The sequence below is a fragment of the Ursus maritimus genome, unplaced genomic scaffold (genome assembly GCF_017311325.1).
Source record: "Ursus maritimus isolate PB19 unplaced genomic scaffold, ASM1731132v1 scaffold_14, whole genome shotgun sequence".
In the NCBI taxonomy this organism is placed as follows: Eukaryota; Metazoa; Chordata; class Mammalia; order Carnivora; family Ursidae; genus Ursus; species Ursus maritimus.
The window spans coordinates 55650604-55669354 of NW_024423786.1; the positions used below are offsets into that span (position 1 = coordinate 55650604).

The 18751-nt window shown below is 49.4% G+C and overlaps 1 protein-coding gene across 4 annotated transcripts in view; it reads right to left on the bottom strand.

Moving 5' to 3' along the window:
- Positions 1 to 17864, bottom strand: part of LOC103681660 (zinc finger protein 14-like) — a 79691-nt gene extending 61827 nt beyond the window's left edge. For 2 of the 4 annotated variants that reach the window (XM_040629645.1, XM_008711235.2), the window contains exons 1-2: positions 17782 to 17864; positions 7407 to 7466 (exon numbers count right to left, since the gene is read on the bottom strand). In XM_040629645.1, the coding sequence (XP_040485579.1) occupies positions 7407 to 7466; positions 17782 to 17784 (63 nt within the window). In that variant the 5' untranslated portion in view covers positions 17785 to 17864. The remainder of the gene's footprint in view (positions 1 to 7406; positions 7467 to 17781) is intronic. The other 2 variants (XM_040629644.1, XM_040629646.1) reach the window with 2 other exon arrangements.
- Positions 17865 to 18751: the final 887 nt, after the last annotated feature.

An 18751-nucleotide genomic window follows, 5' to 3' on the forward strand; every position in this document is an offset into this window, starting at 1 on the left:
CTTAAAATCATACTTAGTCTTGTCTGTCTCAGAAAGTTCTCTTGCCTAATTGTTAAGATAGCTATCAAAACACTTGGTAACCTGAAACTGTGAAGTTTTGCTAATTTTTTTTTCTCCATTTAAAATAACATTTATTCAACAGCAGGTTGGCTTCCTAGGTTTACTTCCGCACAGAAAAGGCCTACTGAAGTTCTGCTAAATTTATGAATAAATTGGGTTGAATTCATTGGGTATCTAAGTCTTTTCTAAGTAAGATAAAATACCGACATATTAATTACTAAACATAAGCCTTATCTCCTTTTGGCTTCTTGTTGTGGAGAAACCAAAGATACTAGGGTCTCTTGGAAAACATGCTTTCTGCCTCACGAGAAACTAGGAAAACTGCCCATTCCCAACAAGTATGGAATGTATTCATAAATTTGCCCTCTAAAGAATCATGGTATAGGGGCACGTGGGCGGCTCAGTTAAGTGTCTTCCTTCAGTTCAGGTCATGATCCCGGGGTCCTGGGATCGAGCCCCACATTGGGCTCTCTGCTCAGCGGGGAGCCTGCTTCTCCTCTCTGTCAAATAAGTAAATAAAAAATAAAATCATAAAAAAAAAAAAGAATCCTGGTGTATCAGACAGTCAACAATTGGTCGTCACTGGAGACTAAGGTTTCTAAGAGTTACAATTCTGCTAAATGTAATTAAGACTGATGGAAATAAGGAAAACAACTGTATACATAGGAGAGTAGGAGATGTGTAAGAAAGACACAAGGCACGGGAATACATTTCGTTGTGGTGAAAGGAAGTCCTAAAATGAGACTGGTTATTTAGAGAGAACCACCTTAGGACAAAATCTGAACACAAAAGAATATTGTAGAAAGTTTGTGAAGGGAAAGCTTTAGAAAATAATTTTATGTGTGTGTGGTCGGGATGGACAAAGATGGAAATAAATGGATTTTTAAAATACACTGGTCTAAGACTGAAACTATGCATTGCTCTCTGTGCAGAAGGACAAAGTTTTGTTAGACTGTCACTTGGTTCCTCATAAGAAAGTGTAAAGAAACAGTTTCTTCCTTTCCTTCTCTGCCCAGAAAAACAAAAGTTTCTATGTTTTGTCTTTATCAGGTTTTCCATTACTTAGGGTTAATACTTCTCAGAATACACGATGATCTATAATACTATTTAGGCATTTGTTTTAGAACTTTGAGGGTTTTCACAAACTTCCCCAAGACAGAAATGGTCAATGAGGTCTTCTGACTAACGAGGCTTGTGTGTTCGTTTGTTAGGGTTCTTGGGGAGCGCTGTCCAGTGATGATGAGCCTTCCGTTGTACTGTGCGGTAAATGCCACGGCTGCTTTAGAGATTACATAAAACCCCTAAGTTTTACTACGCTAAGGCAGAAGGACATCACTTGACATTCTCATTATTAAAATGCAAATGTCACAGGAATAACAGATTTCCTTGTCAGCGACATGATAATGAAGCCTGCTATCAGCTCATTGACCATGGCCGTGGCTGAGCTTTAATTTTGCCACTTATACTTATTGTTCTGATGCTCTTGCAAAATGACGTTGGTCTTAAAGGAGATTCATGAAAAGGGCTTTTCTGGCGAGGGGGTGGTAACAAATAAAGCTATTGATATCTTTAAGATCAAAAAACTGAACTGGATAAGAGTTTCCAGAACTAATGGGAAAGCTGTGTTCAAACAGAAAATATAAATAAATAAACAAATAAACAAATAAAGTAGGACTGAATGAATTAAAGATGATTATAGTCTTTATAACTTATTTTAAAGTATTGCTTTCTGAACAAGTTAAAACTTTTAACTTTTCTCCTTACGTGAACCTTCTAAAATTTGGAAACCCTCAGCGAGTACTTTTTCTTGCATGGCAGTTATTACCATCTGCAAGGGGCAGGAAACTGATCACCCTGGGTCAGCACAGTGGCAGACACTAACACTTGAGACTCTAAGAGCCTACTCCTGCAGATTTGGCCCAAAGACAAAAGTCCTGCCACCACACTGGGCTCACTGGGCACCAAGAGCCTCTCCCAGAACGTATGGGAGGAGCAGCAAGTGGGAGCCAGCGGTCAGCAGCCAGCTGTGCCCACACAGCACAAGAAACCCCAGGACTCACAGGGAAGTGTCCCCTGTTCACCCACGCCAGGGCTGGGCACAGACCCCCCAAAGCCACACTGTGCCTCATCCACGACTCGCTCAGCTGCTTGTCCCCACCGACCCACAGGCACAGAATGCCTGCTGCCCCAACGCTGGTCTGGTTTCTCTCCTTCCTCCTGACCCTGAACGTGGTGGGCCTGCCCTCTGCCCGGGCCACACACAGCCCCTCCTGGGGACAGGCTGGCCTGGCGGAAACCCGGGGGCATCATCACACCTGGTCATGCCTGCTCCTCCTTACTCCTCTCTGGAAGAAAGAAACCCCTTTTACACAACGCTGGAGACACTTGCAGGTCTTAGGCTCACAGCGTTGGCCCTTCTGATGTAGCCCCCCTGCCCTACTACACGGCCCCTGCCCCCCAGCCTCTGCCCTCATCCTTCTCCATACAAGCCTCTCCTCACTGAATTCGCATGTTTCATCCGACACTGCTGTGACCCACTGTCCAGCACTGTCCCTTTCCCGCCCACACTTTCCCCAGGAGACTGTCCTGCCCACAGGCCCCAGACTGTGGGGGCCGCACTGTGACCATCCACCCAGCTGGGGAACAAGGCCCTGGGGACCTGAGCCACAAGGCCTTCCTTCCGCGCAGCGGCCCCATCCTGACTCTGGGCCTTGCTGCTCATCCCCGACACAAAAGCAAAGCCCTGCTTCTGTGTCACTGGAGAGCCGGAGGCTCTCTGACATCGGACCTTGTCGCTGTTGGAAGTTCTCTGTAATAAAGTGTCCTCAGCCAAGCCCTGATTGAGCTCATCTCCCAGGTCCACCATGGGGCCCCTGACCCCCACGCCCAGGCGTTACCGCCGCCGCGGGTGGTGCTCCCGGATACCCAGCACGCGGGGATGTCACAGGAGGTCGGAACCTCACCCCCGACCCACGACAGACGCTCGGGACGGGACCCACACGCGGGGAGGGGACAGGACGCCGGGACCCCACCCCGCACCCGAGACTGGAGGCTCAGGATGGAACTCCCCGGTCCCCAGGACGCCATGCGGCCACGTGACCAGGACACCGGCACCCCACCCCGCGGCCCACGGCAGAGACGCGGGACGGGACCCCTGGGCCCACACGCGGGGATATGACAGGTCGCCGGTAACCACGGCCACCACAGGTTATCGGGTGGGACCACCGGGACTCTCACGAGGGCAGGGGACAGGACGCCGGACCCAACCCCGCGGCCCATGGCACAGACGCCGGTCGGCACGTGCGGGACCCCCATCAGGACGGACAGGACGCCGGAAGCCCACCCCGCGGCCGAGGGCGGAGACTCCGGACGGGGCCCCGGGGTCTGGGAGACCCGGACCCGCGGCCACTTCCAGCCGAGCCCCTCCCGGTCTCACTCGGGCCCGCGACTCACCATCCCGCCCCTCCGCTCCGTGCTCTCCGTGGCACCGCAGCCTGGACAAGTGCGCGCTCCGCATACACAACACCTGGGCCAACTCGGGGCAGGTGAGCACGGCCCCAGGCGGACGCAGAACGCGGCCCACGAGGGCGGGATCCCGCCCCCCAGGCCCGATTGGCAGTTTCCGGAGGATGAGCCTTTCACCGCGATACGCGCCTCCGCGCTCCCATTGGGCTTTGCTTCAGGCCCTGCGACTTCATTGGACGGTAACACAGAGCCCTCCCTGCGGCCCTGATTGGACATGGCTCCGAGACTCCGCACCGTGATAGGCCAGCCTGCTGCCCTTCACGTTCTGATTGGGCAGTGGTCCCAGTACCGCCCTGTGGTCCCAGATTGGGCAGATCTCCAAGGCCCCGCCCCCAGCATCCTGACTGACAGGCTGCCGCTACACAGGTGTCTCATCCGCCTGCCCAGAGCTTGGCTCCTCTGACTCAGTTTCTCAGCGGAACCTCCCTTGTGCGGAGCCCCAGTAGGATGCGACTGAACAGATTTGTCCGTGGTGACACGGGGGTGACGTGACAGTGCAACGGTCCCCCGTATTAAGCACAGCTCAAGAACCGGTGACGTCACCGCAGGGAAGGCAAGTTCTCCCAGGGTTTTGACCTGACCTGACACCGCGAGGCCGCCCTCCATCCACCCACCCCCCCACTCTTGCCTCAGGTCAGCCAAAGGTACCCTGGGTACCCCGCCCCGGTGGGACCGGGGAGCCCGCGGCCTCAGCCAGGCACTGCCACAGGTAGGACACGGTAGAAAATTCAGGGGTGCGTTATATTCTATAAGGAAGGTCAGGACAGAGCAAGTTTGTAGTCAGTCCCTGAGACTGTGAAATGTAAAGGGCTCTATTTCCTTCAGATGGTGTCGGGATGGCACAGCTGTGAACAGACAGAAACAGAACACTATTACTCTAAAAAGTGTGAACATATGGGGGAACGTGGGTGCCTCAGTGGGTTAGGCTGCGGACTCTTGATTTCGGCTCAGATCAAGATCTCAGGATCCATAGCAAGTGGCCTCCGGAATCAGCTTGTTCCTCTCCCTACCCCCTCCCCGCGTACCACCCTACCAGGCTCTCGCTGTCTGTAAAACAACATCATTAAAAAAAAAAAAAGTGTGACCATATGGTATGGGAATTATTATTATTATTATTATTATTATTATTGGTATGGGAATTTTATCTACATTTGTCAAAACAAATTTAAAGGCATTGGGATGCCTGAATGGCTCAGTCAGTTGGGTGTGTCTGCCTTCCGCTCAGGTCAGGATCTCAGCGTCCTGGGACCAGTCCTGCCTCCCACTTCTTGCTCAGCAGGGAGCCTGCTTCTCCCTCCCCCTGCCACTCCCCCTGCTTGTGCCCTCTCTCTCACTCTCTGACAAATAGATAAAATCTTAAGAAGGAAAAACAAATTTAAGGCCAAAACAGCCAGGAAACCCTGCTTCTTGGCCACCACTGAGCAACTCTGTCTCTACCAATTTGCCAGTTCTGTGTATTTTCTAAGTGGACTCACACTCTGTGGCTTTGCATGTCTGGTGTCTCACACATAGCATGATACGTTCAAGATTCAGTCAGAGTGCAGCAGTGTCCCTGCTTCACTCCCTTTTGTGGCTGAATAATCCTCCCTCCCAGGTATACGCTGCACTCTCTTCATGCATCCAGGCTGGTAGACAGGGGAGAAGTGGCCCATTTTTGCAGGTTTTGAATAGTTTTGCACCTAGCATTCCCACACGTATGTCTGAGTATCTTATTCCATTTTGGTAGGACTGGAATACTTGGGTCACGCTGTAATTCTGTGTTTGACTTTTCGAGGAACCAGCAAACTTTGTCCCACATCAGCTGCCCGAGTTTACATCCCCACCAGCTATGCACAAGGGGTCCGAGCTCCCCACATCCCCGCTGACCCTGGTTGTCTGAATTCTGGATGCTAGCCATCCCAGGGAGTGGGAAGTGGTCTCCCATCGTGGTTTTGCCTTGCGTTTCCCTGGACGGTGAGGGTCACCTCAGCGTCTGTGACCATTTGTAGACCATCGTAAAGGAAATGTGTCTGTAAGTTTGTGTTCAGTGCTTAACTGGACTGTTTGGGATTTCTATTCAGATAGGAGTTCTTTGTGTATTCGGGATACTAAAATCTTAGGTAGGGGATCTACGAATATGCTCTCCCATCGTTGGGTGTCCTTTCAATCTCTCGATAGTGACCTTTGATGCCCCAACGATTCTATCTTGCTGAAGCCTGATCTACCTACTTTTTCTTAAGCTGCTTGTGATTTCCCATCACATTGAAGGCCTTACTGAATGAGGATTCATGGAGATGTCTCCCTGTGTTTCTCTCACTCTTGGGTTTCCCAGGACAGCTCGTCAGGGCTGGGGATTCTCAGCAGAGCTGTCTCTAAGGCCTGGACCCGAGATGCTCCTGATAACGCCATGTCCCTACATAACTGTTTATTGGGAAAGGCCAAGAACTTAAAGGTAACGGAGTTTCTATTTTAACTGATGACCTTTGGTTTCTATGTGAATGTACTTCTATGCTCCCATACTTTCATCATTCTGCTTATTACAACATGGCAAGTTTTTAATGCTTGATCATTTTAGAGTAAGTCCCTCCACTTCACTACTCCGAAAAGCATAGCTATGTTTCAACATTTGTTATATATATAATTCTGAAATGGGATTTGTGAAGTTCCAAGAAAAAATTGCTTATAATATTGATGGAATTCTATTAAAATGATTCAGCTATTTGGTTTTATGCACATCATGGCAACACTGATTTTCATTTCCTACAATATGCACCAGATTTGCATTTGTTCTGGTCTTATTCGATGTCAGTGAATATAACTGTACAATTTTCACATTAGGTTTTCCCTCTAGTCTTTGTAAGGCTGATTGTGATACTTGAATAACTTACTTTGACTTTTAAACATTATCCTTCCAATACTATCTTTTTGATAGTGATTAGAAATGGATGGAAGGGGATGCCTGGGTGGCTCAGCGGTTAAGCGTCTGCCTTCGGCTCAGGGCGTGATCCTGGCGTTACGAGATCCAGCCCCACATCAGGCTCCTCCGATACGAGCCTGCTTCTCCCTCTCCCACTCCCCCTGCTTGTGTTCCCTCTCTCGATGGCTGTCTCTATCTCTGTCGAATAAATAAATAAAATCTTTAAAAAAAAAAAAAAAAAAAGAAATGCAGAATCTTTGGTCCACCCCTGTGTTACTGACTCAGAACCTGCATTTAAAAAAAAAAAGAAAGAAAAGAAATGGATGGAAGGACACCTGAACACACCCTCAAGACCTGTTAATTATCTCTCTTCTTTGATTACCGCTTAGGCTTCAGGTTCTATATACACGTCGGCTTTGGCTATGAAACAGGACAAGGTCCTTCATTCTTACGGTCACTCTCACACCCACATGCCTAGTGCTGGCTGGGAGATCCTTGATCCTGCTGACGGGCCCAGAGTGCTGGGTATTCGTGGTGTGTATACAATTCTACCGAACAAGTCAGTCTACACCACGTACGGATTCTTTCACGAACCACATTTTGGAGATGCGCTGCGAGAGGATGTGAGAGCTCTCACACAGGCCTACATTAGGAAGTGTATTTGTCCTGCGGAAGGCTGAGTACTATCACATGCCCCCGCCCACTAAGACCACGTCAGAGAGGTTATTTAACATGCGGCACTGGGGGCCCCGGGTGGCTCAGTCGGCTAAGCGTCCAATCCAACTCTAGATTTCAAAAATAAACATCCATGACATCACCACATGGACGAGAAAGAGGCGGCGACACCCCACATCTTACCTGGGTTGATGTCCTGTCAGAAAACCCACCCCCACCCACCGCCCCACTGCAGACAGCGATAACTCACCTTCGAAAATGTCCTTTCCTTTGGGATCCTTATTTTCATCACCTGTGTGCACACCTGTTCCTGTTTTATATTGCATGTGAAAAAGAGTCAAAAGGTTCATGTCATTTTATAGCAAACCTCCTTTGTTCAAACATGCTCGGTCTTCTGTACCCGACACGGTCGTGTCCTGTCCTGGGCTGCGCTGCCCTTCTAGGGCTCAGCCGCCGTCCTGGGCTGATTCCACTGCTTGCAGCTATTCTAGTGATCCCACAGTTTTGGCCCGTAAATCTGAAGTTTCTAGTACGTCACTTTTCACATTTGTTTTGAATCTAGTGACCTCGATTAACATTGTAAAGAGCTTACCCTCTCCTGTCATGTGTGCTCTCACCTCCGCTCAGTGGGCTCCAAGGTGCTCTCCTGCCGCTTCTCCGTGTGTGAAGACCTACATCTCGGCCGATGCAGCCCCATCATGCCAGAGTTTCCCGAACAAAACGACGAGTCTCCCTGGACTCTCTCTCAGCCCACCTCCAAGCAAGGACATTCTGACGGCTCTAACTTCACGTTGCATCTGGGGTCCAACCTCCACATCACCGCCTCTGCTCCCAACCCAGTCTGATCCAGCACCTTGGCTGACATCACCATCCTAGTGCCCGTTGTCATGGTAACAGAGGGATCCTGTGAGGCTGCCTCGCAGCTCCTCCTGAGGGTCCAGGCCACCCACCACCAACGTCAGTCTCTGCAGCCAGCGCAGGAGACCCACCCCCGTCCCCGTCCTCTCCCCTCTGCTGTTCCTCCTCCCCCTCACTCTGCCATGGGCACCCTGGCCTCCAGCTGTCCTTCGGATATTTTGGTCTATATACATGTATATTTCTGAAATATATATATTATCTCCAAATACGTTTCCCTTTCATCTCTTCACTGTACTAGACTTTTTCACGCTACTGTGAAAGGTCAATGAATATACATGTAGGTAATGTCAGCACCTAGAACCCAAGACCTGACCTCCACTGCCCACGTGTGTGCCTCCCGGCCACATTGTCCCTGAAGCTCTCCTTTCCATCTCATCTCTTCACTCAGGCCATGAAAGGGAACCGGCCTGGATCCAGAGTCTGCCCTGAGCAGACCTCCAGAGCCCCAAACCACCCAGACCCGTTTGCGAGGAGCCCCGACTCACCCTGCACAGACTGACCAACGAGGGACCTCTGGAATGACCAACAATGACGTTTTCCTCAGTAGAATACTGAGCCCTCCACCCAAGGAGAGGCACAGGCCCCATTTACATAACATCCAGCGTGCGCACAGGCCTGCTTCCTTAGGGCACAGGCCCACCGCAGGCCCGCCTGCCCCAACCGACCGGGCCAAGGCTCCCCCACGCGAGGATCCACCTGCCACCCCAGCAGTCAGGGCTCCAGAAGCCTTCGCCGAGATCTCCTCATCTCCGCAAATGGCTGTCCCGGTGGGACAACCCTACCGGTGCAGTTTCTGACTCACCGAGGACTCGACTCAGGCTGGACGGGCTCAGCGGGTTAGGGGGTGCCGCGAAAGATCATTTTAGGCCCCCAGCTACTTTCCTCCATCTATGCCTTGCCCGCTCCAACTGCCGTAGGACACACTTGCACAACCTCCTAGTGCTGTCAGTATCACAAAGAAATGGAAAAACAAGCAAGAACGAGAAAACCTCAGTCCTTAAATTTTAAGAGAACAAAGGGAAGGCAAATGATGAGGCAACAGAAGGCTAGCTGAGGACAAAGCACGAGGTGACACCCCACACACCCCTCCAGCACTCGTCCTGGGTGGGATCTGTGAGACATTCCCCCGGGAAGCCTGGGGCTGCCTTAATGTTAGAGCCTTGCTGGAGGGACAACCGACCCCAACTGGACAACGGCAAGGCTCCAGTACCCCGACGGTCTTCTGTAGCGTATGAAAATTCTCTTAAAAACCACGCTTTTCTGGGGCGCCTGGGCGGCTAGGTGGGTTAAGCGTTTGCCTGGGGCTCAGGTCCTGGTCTCAGAATCAAGGGATCCAAACCAGCGTCAGGCCCCCTGCTCAACGGGGAGTCTCCCTCTCCCTCTCTCTCAGGTGCTCACACCCTCTCTCGAATGCTCTCTCTCTCAAGTAAATAAGTAACATTTAAAAAAAACCAAAACACCAAAACCTCCCTGTTCCTTACCTCCCCCAGCTGCCAAGTCTATAATCAGTCGCCCCTCACAACCCCAGGGGCAGCAGCTCTTTCTGCCCATAGATCCTGTGCCTGTGCTTTAATAAAACCATTCTGTACCAAAGAGGTTTCAAGAATCCTGTCTTGGTGGCTGGGTCTGGACCTCACCCCGCCAAACCTCACCTACATTCAAACACTCGTATGGCGCCCGAGCACGGGGCTTTGAGTCTTGTCACCTGGACTCTGAGCTTTGGTGCAAACGTGCTGAGCACTCTCCCTCCTCTTCTTTACTTTCATTCCAGGGGCTCTTGAAGGAGCACGGTCTTACTGGAACAAGCCCCTGCCCAGCGGTCAGGCTGCGGTCCTCTAGCCCAGGGCTACTCCACGGGGAGGAGAAAGCCTGCCTTTTGGCTGGAAGTGAGCACCCTGGCGGGGATGGTAGTAAGACCCAGACACCTGATGCCCTCTCTTGACTGCTGTCCTTGAACAAAGTTGTCTGTCTTGGCACAGGACGGCCACCTAAGTCACCAGGACGCCTCTGATCTTAAGACTCCCACGTGAGGTTTTCTCCTCATTGGTCTAATGTGATTCCCTCCACGTCTCTGGTCTAGCCACTTCTGACCATGGGACCTCCGCTCAGAGCCGGCCGAAATCAGTACCCGGATGAACTAAAAGCCAACCGTAGGCCGTGTCCTCGGGAAGCTGGCTGTGAAGACTGCAAGTGTTGGAAAGTCGCTTAGAACCATGATGGATTTCACTGTTTTCTGTCAACGTCCTCTGATAACTACTGAGGCTACAAAATTAGGTAATTTCACCTTGTAAAACTTCTCTAGTGTTCTCCATGGGTTAAAGACGGCAGGTTCTGGGCACCTGGGGGGCTCAGTCAGTGAAGCATCTGCCTTCGGCTCAGGTCATGATCCCAGGTTCCTGAGATCGAGTCCCGCGTCGGGGGCCCTGGGGTCGGCTTCTCCCTCTCCCTCTGCCTCCCGCTCCCCCTGCTTATGTGCACACTCTCTCTGTGTTAAATAAACTAAAATCTTAAATAAAACAATGTGGGTTCTTCAAGGCAAGGTAAAATAAGGCATGTCCCTCTGTGGTACGACCTTCAAGGCAGTCATATGCCAGGCGCCCACTGTAGTCTAGAATGCGATGGGGAAGCGGGGGGAGGGCAGGCCTCCTACAGGGGCCTTTAAGGGTGGTGGTGATCATAGCGATTTTGTTTGGGGTCACCTCAGGTCGCTTTGACACCAGGAACCTCTGACATATCCTGCGCTTGGGACGCCACCTCCGAGTGCCCCTCCCCCCATTTTGGCACCAGCTTGGGTGCAGCCCGCGTAACTGGCTTCTGTACCATCCTTGGTGCCTCCTGTACCACTGGCTTCTCCCTCTCTCCTCGCTGTCAGGGAGCAAAGGAGAGCACCCTGTGGACTTACCACCACCCACTCCAGATGTCCCCACCAGTGTCTCGGGTAAAAACTGACAATGGGGAACAAACTGATTGACCTTTAGTTGGGCCCGTGTGGATGTTATTCAGTACCCAAACTAATTTAAGTTTGTTGGTTTAAGATAGACATGTCTTCCAAGTTATCACCACTAAATGTGAAACTTTTATTCTACTAAGATTTACTGCGGGTCAAATAAAGCTCGTGTTATCTCTGTTGCAATTTGTTAGCAAAAAGATGACTTAAGGGCACCTGTGTGGCTCGGTTGGTTAAGTGTCTGCCTTCGGCCCAGGTCATGATCCCTGGGTCCTGGGATTGAGTCCTGCATCGGGCTCCCTGCTCAGCAGGGAGTCTGCTGCTCCCTCACCCTCTGCCCCTCCCCCCTGTTTGGGGGTCATGTGAGCGCGAACTCTCTCTCTCTAATAAATAAATAAAATCTTTAAAAAAAGATGACTTAAAATGATGGTTAATCTTGTCGGTTTCAAAGTTTTCATGGGAAATTATTAAAATAGCTTTCAAAGTCTTTGGTAACCTGGAACTTTAAAGTTTTGCTTGGAAGTTAAATGCAATTAAATTCATGGGGTATCTAGGTCTTTTCCAAACAGGATAAGGTGCTAAATCTTTGATTACTGAACCTAGGATCGTGCTTTTGACTTCTTATTGCAAAGAAACGAAGGATATTTGAGTCTGTTGATAAACATGCTTTGTGCTTTATAGATTCATAAATTTGCCATCTCAAGAATTCTGCTGTAGGATTTCAAAACTAGTTACTACGAAGTCTTCACTGGCGACTAAGGTTTCTAAAGAATGCAAAATTCTACTAAATGTAATTAAGACTGATGGGAATAAGGGAAGCAATGCCATATGTAAGAAAGATTGAAGGAATAGGAATACGTTTGTATTGAAGGTAAAAGAAGATAATTTTGTCCTAAACGAGACTGGTTGTTTGGAAAGAAATGGCTTGGGACAAAATCTGAATGCAAAAGAAAGTTGTAGAAGGTTTGTTAAGGGTAATTTTTGGAAAGGAATTTTAGGTGTGGTCAGGACAGACTAAGATGAAAATACAGTGATTTTAAAAGTACAGTGGTATAAGACTGAAATTCTCTCTGTTCAAAAGACAAAGTTTTCCTGATTTATTAGTCTGCTCTTAATAAGAAAATGCAAACAAAGGTTTTTTCTATTTTGTCTGCCCGGAAAATCAGTTTCTATGTTTTGCTGTTATCACGTCTTCGATTACTTGGTTAAAACTTTCTCAATATTCGGGGCGCCTGGGTGGCACAGCGGTTAAGCGTCTGCCTTTGGCTCAGGGCGTGATCCCAGCGTTATGGGGTCGAGCCCCACATCAGGCTCCTCCGCTGGGAGCCTACTTCTTCCTCTCCCACTCCCCCTGCTTGTGTTTCCTCTCTCGCTGGCTGTCTCTATCTCTGTCAAATAAATAAATAAAATCTTTAAAAAAAAAAAAAACTTTCTCAATATTGAAGAGCTTTTTCTTAACAACTATGTAACCCTATATATTTGCCTTTGGAATCTCTTACTGTCACCTTGGTTAAAAAAAATATATATTGGGGCGCCTGGGTGGCACAGCGGTTAGGCGTCTGCCTTTGGCTCAGGGCGTGATCCCAGCATTCTGGGATCGAGCCCCACATCAGGCTCCTCCGCTGGGAGCCTGCTTCTTCCTCTCCCACTCCCCCTGCTTGTGTTCCCTCTCTCGCTGGCTGTCTCTATCTCTGTCAAATAAATAAATAAAATCTTTAAAAAAAAATTATTGAGTTTTGTAATGATCTGTAATCCTATTCAGACATGTGCTACAACTTTCTAAGGTTTTAACAATTTTCCCAAAATTTAAAATGTTAAGTGGAGTCTCTTTAACTCATTAGACCTTATTATTTGGTATGTTAAGTTACTCTGGAAACACCGTTAAACACATGATAAGCCTTAGGTTACATTTGGGTAAATACTATAACTATTCTAGAGAAGCTATACAGTCCTAAAGTTTTAATATGTTCCGGTAAAAGACCGTTACATGATATTTTGATTGATAAAGGGTTATGTGTCACAGAAATAACCGGATTTCCTTGCCAGCCATACTGTAACCTCTCATCAGATCTGTAACCATGTCCATTTTTGAGTCTTTTGTCCTTTATAGTTATTGTTCGTATTCTCCTGTAAAATGGTTCCTCTTCAAGGAAATTCATAAAAAGGGCTTTTAGGACAAATTCAGGTACTCAATATCTTTAAGATCCTAAAGCTGAAATGGGTAAGAACTTCCAGAACTAACAAAAGCTGCATTCAAACTGAACCAACAGGTGATTAAGTGAATTGGGAAAAACTGATTCTAGCTTTTTTGTAACTCTTGGCTGAAACATTGCTGGTTCTTTAATATTTGCTCTTCCAGGCTAAGGGACCTTTCTCTTAAGACATCAGTGATATACAGGGGGCGCCTGGGTGGCACAGCGGTTAAGCGCCTGCCTTCGGCTCAGGGCGTGATCCCAGCGTTCTGGGATCGAGCCCCACATCAGGCTCCTCCGCTATGAGCCTGCTTCTTCCTCTCCCACTCCCCCTGCTTGCGTTGCCTCTCTCACTGGCTATCTCTGTTAAATAAATAAGTAAAATCTTAAAAAAAAAAAAAAGACATCAGTGATATACAGAAACAGTAATAAAACAAAGTAAAGCATTTAACTTTTCTCTCTACCTGAACCCTCTGAAATTCAAAAGGTCTCAGTAAGTATTCTTTCTTCCATGGCAACCATGGTCTTTTGCGTAAGTTCAGTAAGAATCCGTTCTCCTTGTAACAGGACACCATTGGAAACATGGGTTATTTTCCCAAGGCTTTGACTGATTTGTCAGATTTGAGAGACGTGCATAGACTCAGATATGACCAAACAGCTTTAAGGAACTGAGGTTGACTTTATGAAACCTGGAGCCATAAAGCCCTTTGGAAATGTCGGCCTGATCCCCTGCTTACTGAACTCCCAGGAGCCTCCCCAGGTGAGTAAAGACTGTCACTTCCTGGCAGGTGCAGGAACCTCAGGATACACTGGGGACCTCAAGAAGAGGAATTCACCCACATCTACAGGTATCGCGGGCATGTCTGATGGCAAGTACTTGGACTGGCTTCTGGCCTGGAGAGGATACTAAAAGTTCAGTCTAGAGATTCCTTACTAAAAGTTCTGGCAAAGCAGATTCTAGAAGGTCTGTATGCTCAATCGTTATTCTTGCTGAGCTTACGTAAATGATCAGGCCAAGTTTGTTAAGACTGGACCTGTTTAGGGAAACTAATTAGTCTTGATTTGGCTATCTCTGGAAATAAGGGTGAGTTCAGAGAAAAACTATGTTTCAATTACACATCTTTGTGGATGTTAAATCCTAGTTCTGATTGTCTTTAAATGTTTGTTGTTTACCTAAGCTGGACAACCTGAGGTAACTTCAGAGAAATTGCCACAATAGCTCATACAGACAATCTCGGTGCTCCGTGGGGATAACAACAGGACCCCATGGGCACATGATGATTTCAACAACTGGAAAATGGGATTGATTCATCCAACAGCTGTGTAACTCAGTTATCACCTTGACCAGTTCTGTGTGGCTGGGATGACAAAATCACTCCTTAAAAGCCAGAGCACGGCCCGCACCATGGCGTTAACTATGGGCTTGTGGAGATAATGGATGACCCCACTTTCTTGATGATTGAATTGGGTGGTACACTTGGGGAGGCTGTTATCTCCTGAGCCAAGTCTTCTCACACTTGCCAGTGATTCCTTATAATTAGGATACTGTTAAGGCTGGACCTCAAACAAAAAGGGCTTCTTGATGGTTTCATCCCCCATAGTCACATTTATCCCAGAAGCCACCTGTATTGGGGTACAATTACGAACAAAAGCTTCAGCCAAGCATACAACAGCCCTGTTGGTAAAAGGAGCCTTCAAGCTCATTAGGGGACAGTCCCTGACTGTAATGACTTCATCACATCAGGTCCAGAGTGTCTAAGAGACCAAAAGCCACCAATGGACGATGGAAGGCTGATTTATTAAGTACCAGGTCATGCTTATAGATATGCCTGGAATTATACGTAAAACCTGTCAAGCGTTAAACCCAGCTACCCTTACGCCTGGACCTGACCGTCGTACTTCTGTAGAGCATAACTGTTCAGAGGTTATCGATCTTGTTTATTCTAGTCGACTGGATTTAAGATGCCCTATTAAAAATGCAGATGACAGCTGGTTTACCAGTGGCGGTATTTCACGGGACAGGGAATGCGATGGCTATGCTACAGTCATTCTCAATCAGACTGCTGAGGCCAAAGCCCTGTCAGCAAATACATCTGACCCAAAAGAGCAGAATTAATAGCGCCCACCTGTGTTTTGCAATTGGCAAAAGCCTTAAAAATCAGTATTTATACGGACTCCAAATATGCCTTCCTACTCCTACATGCCCATGGGCCAATTTGAAGAAAAGGGGCCATAACTCCCCCAAGATGGGCCTGAAATTATTACACAAATTCAAAGGATGGCCCTAAAAACTGAAGAGCCCTTGAAACCCTGACTGCAGTTCAAGGAGGCCCAAAATTAGATGGCTGACTCCTAACGGACCCAATGGTTATATGGGGCTCTAACCTGTGTCCATGGCTTCCCCCAGGCTGGACAGGCCGCTGTACTCGGGGTTTTGCCTGGATGCACAGACGCATTATTAAAACCATTGCCAACACAGCCAACCTCCCAAATTTAAAATGATGGTGGACAAGTTCTGTGTCTCACTGATATGGCCACCGAGCATCCACCCCTCTTGGGACTGAAGGCTGCTGTGCGGCACATGGAAGCTCTGTTAATAACAAGTACACGGTCAAAGCCCTAAATGACCCCCCAAGTAGCATTTCTCTATTAAATACTAAAGTAATACAAACGCGTACAGCAGTTGTACAAAATAGAATGGCAGTAGATGTTTTAACTTGAAGAAATAGAACTTATGCTATGATAAAAACAGAATGCTTATGCATACATGCCAGAGTACCACAAAAATATTTCTGGGTTTCTAACTGACATGAATACTCAAATTGATGCTTTAAATGATCTTTCCTAGGGGCGCCTGGGTAGCGCAGTCATTAAAAGCGTCTGCCTTCGGCTCAGGGCGTGATCCCGGCGTTCCGGGATCGAGTCCCACATCAGGCTCCTCCGCTAGGAGCCTGCTTCTTCCTCTCTCACTCGCCTGCTGTGTTCCCTCTCTCGCTGGCTGTCTCTCTGTCACATAAATAAATAAAATCTTAAAAAATAAATAAATAAATAAATAAATAATCTTTCCTTCCTTTAGTGATTGCTTCAAACTCCTGGATGGGAGGAAAATTATCAAAGGTCAACTATCAAAGGTCTTTTATTCAAATTTCTCTTTCTCATTATAATATTAGCCTTATTTTGTTATCATTTCTGCTGTCTCCCTGCCTAGCGCCAAGACTCCTTCACTACCATAGCGTCCAACCCACGGACAATCATTTCTACTCAAGGAGGTTCATATATGTTGTGCGCGTTGGATTCAGCTGCCTCCCCCTTCAGTAACTCCCCTGTATGTTCCCCAACAGACCAATCCTGACCCACAGGGAGAACATTTCTACGCCCCTATTCATCAGGAAGAAGTTACAGATGAGACCATCCACCTTCAAAACCTTAAAGACCGAAAGGTCAAAATTGTTGAGGGGGGAAATGATGACGGAGCAGAAGGCTAGCTGAGGACAAGGCACAGGCTGACACCCTGCAAACCCCTCCCCCACTACTCCTGGGTGGGATCTGTGTGACATTCCTTCAGGAAGCGATGAGCGGTCTTAATGTTAATGCCTTGCGAGAGGGAAAACCAACCTTAACAACAGTCAACTTTAACAACCTTGACAATAGCAAGGCCTGTGGGTCTTCTTTAGCATATGAAAGTTCCCTTAAAAACCTCCCTTTTCCTTACCTCCCCCAGCACCCAAGAAAATAATCAGCCACCCCTCACAATTCCGGGGCTGCAGCCCTTTCTGCCCATGGGTTCTGTCCTCCTGCTTTAATAAAATCACAATGTCACAGCAAAGATGTCTCAAGGATTCTTTCTTGGTCCTCGACTCCCATCACCCCACCAAACGTCACCTACATTTGAAAAGTGCATCACAAAGACTAACGGTCTCTACCAGGCCGGGAAAGGGCAGACCAAGAGAAAATAAATCACTGATAAATCTCTCAGCGCTGCTTCAAAAGTAAGCAAAGTCCTGCATTCCTTCCTCGAGATAACGGCCCAAGACCCCATCCAGTGGATCCGGCTCCCGGAGCAGGCCCTTTGCCCCTTCCCCACTCCCAACAGTTACCTCTGCGGGGTTACAATGTTGGAGTCTCAGCCCCCAGAGGAGCACTGGCTTCACTACCATCAGCCTGGATGCAGGTTTTCCAAGAACGCTTCTAACTACCTCCGGGCAACCTTATGCTCCCCTCTGTGAATACTCGCCCTAACCCTGAACCAAAGAAACCCACTCACCCCCCGCAGGGGCGCAGCGCCTGTGACCTTACTCCCTGTGGTCTCCTCCTCGTTGCAAATCAAGCTTCCTTTGTACAACTCACCCGGTTAGTCTCTACCTGCAACTCACCAAGCAGCGAGCTCCCGTCAGGCCGCACACCCTCCCGAACCCCAGGCCTCCCCCTCCCCCCTCGGCGCTGCCTCCCTCCCCAGGTCCACCGGCCAAGGACTCAGGTGCGGCCCGTGCGGGTGCGGAGTCCCCCGCCGCCGCCGCTTCCACTTAGTTCTGGCTGCATCGAGCCACCCCTCCGGCCCCCGCACTCACCATCTCGGGGGTCCTGCTCCGGGATCTCCCGGCGTCCTATCCCGCCGCGCGGACCCACACCTGGGCTGCTCAGGACTGGGGCGCGGCAGCCGGCGCCCGCTGAGAGCCACACCTACAGGGCTAGCAGGGACCGTCCTCAGGCCTGATTGGACGGTTTACAGGCCACGCGCTCCGATTGGGCGATGCTTCAGGTCCTGCCAGCTGATTGCATGGGGTTTCGGAGTTAACGCCCCGCGACCCTGATTGGACATTCGTCCCGAACTACGAGCTCCCCGCACCGTGACAGGACAGCCTGGGCCCACTCACGTTCTGATTGGACGGTAGCCCCGGCACCGCTCCGTGGTCCTGGATTGGGCAGCTCTCCCAGGGCCCGCCTCCTGCATCCTGACTGACAGGCTGGCGCTACCCACGTGTCTCATCTGCCTGCCGGGAGTTAGGCTCCCAACAGAATGGACTCCTGGCTGGCTCACCGCCTCCGCCCTCCTGCTGTCCCGGGAATCTGACTCAGTTTCTTCGCGACGCTTCCCTTGTGAGGCGCCCGATGGGGATGCGAGAGAAGGACTCGGTGATCCTTACGTCCGTGGTCGGGTCGGGGGCGAGGGACCGTGCGCCCGTACGGTGTTTAAGCACAGCTCAAGAACTGCTGACGTCACCGCAGGGAAGGCAAGGTCTCCCTGAGTTTTGACCGGACCTGACACCGCGAGGCCCTGCCCTCCGTCCCACCCCGACTCCTCTGGCCTCAGGTCAGACGAACTCTGGGTCCCGCACGTGTCCCTCTTCATTCTTCTCAGAGGCTGAATAATCCCCGTCCTGTGTAGACGCCGCACTCTGTTCACGCATCCATGCTGGTGGACAGCGGAGGGCTTTCCCTCTTCTGCGGGTATTGAATAGGTTTGCACCCAGCACTCATGCACACGATCTGTTTCAATTTAGGCAGGACCGGGATACTTGGGTCACACCGTAATTTCGT